Genomic DNA, 4,288 nt, shown 5'->3' on the forward strand with positions numbered 1-4,288 from the left:
GGTGCTGGGAGAATCCCTAGGGGGCCTTCCAACCCCATCGTCCCCAGCTCCTGGGACCTTTGGTTTCCGAGATACGGTCACTTCCGGTCCAGGTTTGAGGGGTCGTTTCTCGGAAACCAAACCGAGTTGGAGCTCCAAATTTCTGGTGCTTGGAGAAGCCCTAGGGGCCCTTCCAACCCCACCGTCCCCAGCTCCCGGGACCACTGCTTTCACGAGAAATAAGGCCAAGAATCCACATTTTTAACCGCCCATTACTCCCGAACCACGGGGCCCAGGATCTCAGGGGTAGGCTTGGTTGACACGGGGAGGGCTGCAGATTTCTAACAAGTCCCCACACGAGCATCGGGGCCTCTGCGTTCCCGAACGGGAGTCGAAAACACAAAGACGTACAGATTCCCAATTACGTAATGGCTGCCAAATAACTGACTCCAGGTCATAGTGTTCATAGATGATATTTCACATTTAATATACATTTTTATGGATGAAAACACCTCTACTGTACAGGGCACACTCAAACAAACACACTCATCTAACTTTCAGGTGATTTGAGTGCTTAATTAGCATAGAAAAGGCAGTACCGTGGACCCGTTATTTGGGGCCACAGCATAAATTTGAAAATGGACGTTTTTATGTTCGGGGCTCCCGTTCAGCTATGGAAGGCTCCAGGGCCCCCAAACCAACGCTCCTCTCTCAGCCACAGCACCGCCTATCAGAAGGGTGTACTTAAATTGACAAAGGGGCGAGGTAAAGGTCGACCAATCGGCACATCAGATCAAACGTGGTGGGAAGTTCCGTGGAATCCAACCTCACAGTATACACGGGTGGTATTGACAAAGGGGCGAGGTAAAGGTCGACCAATCGGCACATCAGATCAAACGTGGTGGGAAATTCCGTGGAATCCAACCTCACAGTATACACGGGTGGTATTGACAAAGGGGCGAGGTAAAGGTCGACCAATCGGCACATCAGATCAAACGTGGTGGGAAATTCCGTGGAATCCAACCTCACATTATACACGGGTGAAATTGACAAAGGGGCGAGGTAAAGGTCGACCAATCGGCACATCAGATCAAACGTGGTGGGAAATTCCGTGGAATCCAACCTCACAGTATACACGGGTGGTATTGACAAAGGGGCGAGGTAAAGGTCGACCAATCGGCACATCAGATCAAACGTGGTGAGAAATTCCGTGGAATCCAACCTCACAGTATACACGGGTGGTATTGACAAAGGGGCGAGGTAAAGGTCGACCAATCGGCACATCAGATCAAACGTGGTGGGAAATTCCGTGGAATCCAACCTCACATTATACACGGGTGGTATTGACAAAGGGGCGAGGTAAAGGTCGACCAATCGGCACATCAGATCAAACGTGGTGGGAAATTCCGTGGAATCCAACCTCACAGTATACACGGGTGGTATTGACAAAGGGGCGAGGTAAAGGTCGACCAATCGGCACATCAGATCAAACGTGGTGGGAAATTCCGTGGAATCCAACCTCACAGTATACACGGGTGAAATTGAATTTTTTGGGGTGGAAAATCAAGTTTCTCTGATCTTCTCGAAACTCTGGATTCCGATAGGGGCCGATGAGACGTAGATAGGAACGCAAGCCTGGTGGCCCTAGGGCCTTCTGGGGCCAAACGGGAGTTGAAAACACAAAGACGTACAGATTCCCAATTACGTAATGGCCGACAAATAACTGACTCCAGGTCTCAGGGTTTATGGGTGATATTTCACATTTAATATACATTTTATGGATGAAAACAACTCTACTTTACAGGGCACACTCAAACACACACACTCATCTAACTTTCAGGTGATTTGAGTGCTTAATTTGCATAGAAAAGGCAGTCCCGTGGACCCGTTATTTGGGGCCACAGCATAAATTTGAAAATGGAAGTTTTTATGTTCGGGGCTCCCGTTCAGCTATGGAAGGCTCCAGGGCCCCCAAACCAATGCTCCTCTCTCAGCCACAGCACCGCCTATCAGAAGGGTGTACTTCACCATATGTGATAATATTCTTTTATTCAGTGCATCAGACACTTGCTTTGCAGCCAAAAAAAGACATGAGAGTAATGAACTTTTCAACATTTTATTTAAAACAAGAACACATATATACAGAACACCGGGAACAAATCAAAAAAACTTTGGTGGCTTCCTCTGCCGCTTCGCCAAGATCCGGAGGGTCTGCGTTTTCAGGGGTGAAATCAAGACCAGAGGGTATCCCTTCCTGGGAGTCAGGACCCTCCGTTTTTTGGGGGTGGTGGGTCCCTTCTGAAATGGAAAGAAAATAAGAGTCAGCAAACACGCCAACCAACGAATGGTTAAACAATCCTCCCACCGATGAGAATGATGGACTTACGGAAGCGGCAGAATCCACCTCCTCTTCATGGCTGTCGGAGGGAGACGGGCTGGCGGGGGTTCGCCTGGCCGGCCTGGTGGTCCTGATGGGCTTGGTGGGCCTCTTTCTTTTTCTAACTTTCTTCTCCGGAGACCCCGGGGTGGTGTCCTCTCCCTCCACGGCCGCCTCAAATAGTCTCCGGTGCTCCCGAGCCTGTGTGGCATCTAGATTGAGGGCGTAGAACCGGTCAGCCGTGGAGGTATCGTGGCACATAAATTGGGACACCTTGTGCCGGTCCCCGGGGTTATGGGTGTTCTTGGCCTGTGTGGATAGAGTGGAAAGCATAGTCAGAAACAAACACACACCTCAGAAACACACACCTCAGAAACTCAAGCCATGCGGGAGCACTTACGTGGGTGGCGATGGACGTCCGGATTTCAGTAAAGTTCGGGGTTCCTGGGAGGCCCATCCCAGCCCATGCATCCTGAAAGTATTGATTAAGATTTTTGCATGAGCTGGGCTTTGATGTGAAAAAAAAGTAGGTGGGGTCGGCCCCCCCCACCATATAGGGCCTCAGCTCCAGGAACCCCGTCATCCATTCAAATTCCTCCTCGTTTAAGGCCAACTGGGCCGCTCCGAACGCCTGGTTTGTCTTGTGTGTTGATATCTGCGGAAACAGAGACAAAGTGTAAGAGACTGAGAGACAGAGAGAGAGAGAGAGAGAGAGAGAGAGAGAGAGAGAGAAAGAGATAAAACCACTCACATTGATCACATAGCAGCCATCCTTAGAGTTCTTCCTGGCCGCCTCTACCTCTTGGATGGTCATGTTTTGGAACACCCCACTGCGATGCCCATAAATGCAGGCAAAGTATGCAGTGAGGTGTCCATAGAACGACCACTGGTCATTCCTGTTGGGTGACTGGCAGAGACGGGCTGTGTGAAAAGAGGGAGAATTGTCAAGTATGTGTGTGTGTGTGTGTGTGTGTGTGTGTCTTGAAGGTGAGAGGAGTCAAAAACTTACCCAGGATCTTCGGGATGGCTACCTTTGCCTTGGCCAGGCACTGGCGGAGAGTGGTCTTCGAGATGAGGCGGCCCTCCTTGGCCTGCTTGACCTTCACCTCATGCATAACCACTCTCCGCCGGACGGAGCGGATCATGTTTTTGATCTCCCGGTTCAGCCCCACCATGACTGTCCGGGAGAGCCGGCTGGTGGGTGGCGGGGTCTCGGCCACGTAGGCCAGGAACTGGGCCACATTTTTCAGATAATGATGTATGGTCGGCTCCGCGATCTTGGCCTGGTTGAGGCTGTTCAGCCAAGACCGCATCCTCGCCGTCTGATTAAGGAAGCCCAGGCTTGCCAGATCCGTCTGCCCCGCCGCCATGTAGCCCACAAAGTTCTTGATGCGAAATACTTTGGAGGCTACATTATTTACCAGCCTCGGCCCCGGATCCGCTCCCTCCTGGTGGCCTCTGAATTCCTCAATCAACACATCTGCGGAAAAACACACAAGCACAACAGGGTCAGTTAGAACAACAGGGTCAGTTAGAACAACAGGGTCAGTTAAAACAACAGGGTCAGTGAGAACAACAGTGTCAGTCAGAACAACAGGGTCAGTTAAAACAACAGGGTCAGTGAGAACAACAGGGTCAGTTAGAACAACAGGGTCAGTTAAAACAACAGGGTCAGTGAGAACAACAGTGTCAGTCAGAACAACAGGGTCAGTTAAAACAACAGGGTCAGTTAGAACAACAGGGTCATTTAGTATGTTTCTAAGGCCATTTGAATTATGAGGACATTTGATATGTCCTCATAAAGCACATTTATAGAGTAATACCAGTGTAATACCCATGTAGTTATACAAATTTGTGTCCTCATAAACCACATAAACAGGCTCACACACACACACACACACACACACACACACACACACACACACACACACA

At 50.0% G+C, this 4,288-nt stretch overlaps 1 protein-coding gene across 1 annotated transcript; it reads right to left on the reverse strand.

Moving 5' to 3' along the window:
• Positions 1-2,081: 2,081 nt before the first annotated feature.
• Positions 2,082-4,066, reverse strand: LOC137075984 (uncharacterized). Its single transcript, XM_067444918.1, has 5 exons — positions 3,366-4,066; positions 3,108-3,277; positions 2,757-3,011; positions 2,366-2,665; positions 2,082-2,277 (listed from the first exon to the last, which is right to left on the reverse strand). The coding sequence occupies exons 1-5, from the start codon at positions 3,724-3,726 to the stop codon at positions 2,140-2,142; spliced, it is 1,224 nt and encodes a 407-aa protein (XP_067301019.1). The 5' UTR covers positions 3,727-4,066; the 3' UTR covers positions 2,082-2,139.
• Between the last annotated feature and the right edge of the window lie 222 nt (positions 4,067-4,288).

This window comes from Pseudorasbora parva, chromosome 5, assembly GCF_024679245.1.
Source record: "Pseudorasbora parva isolate DD20220531a chromosome 5, ASM2467924v1, whole genome shotgun sequence".
NCBI classification, from domain to species: domain Eukaryota; kingdom Metazoa; phylum Chordata; class Actinopteri; order Cypriniformes; family Gobionidae; genus Pseudorasbora; species Pseudorasbora parva.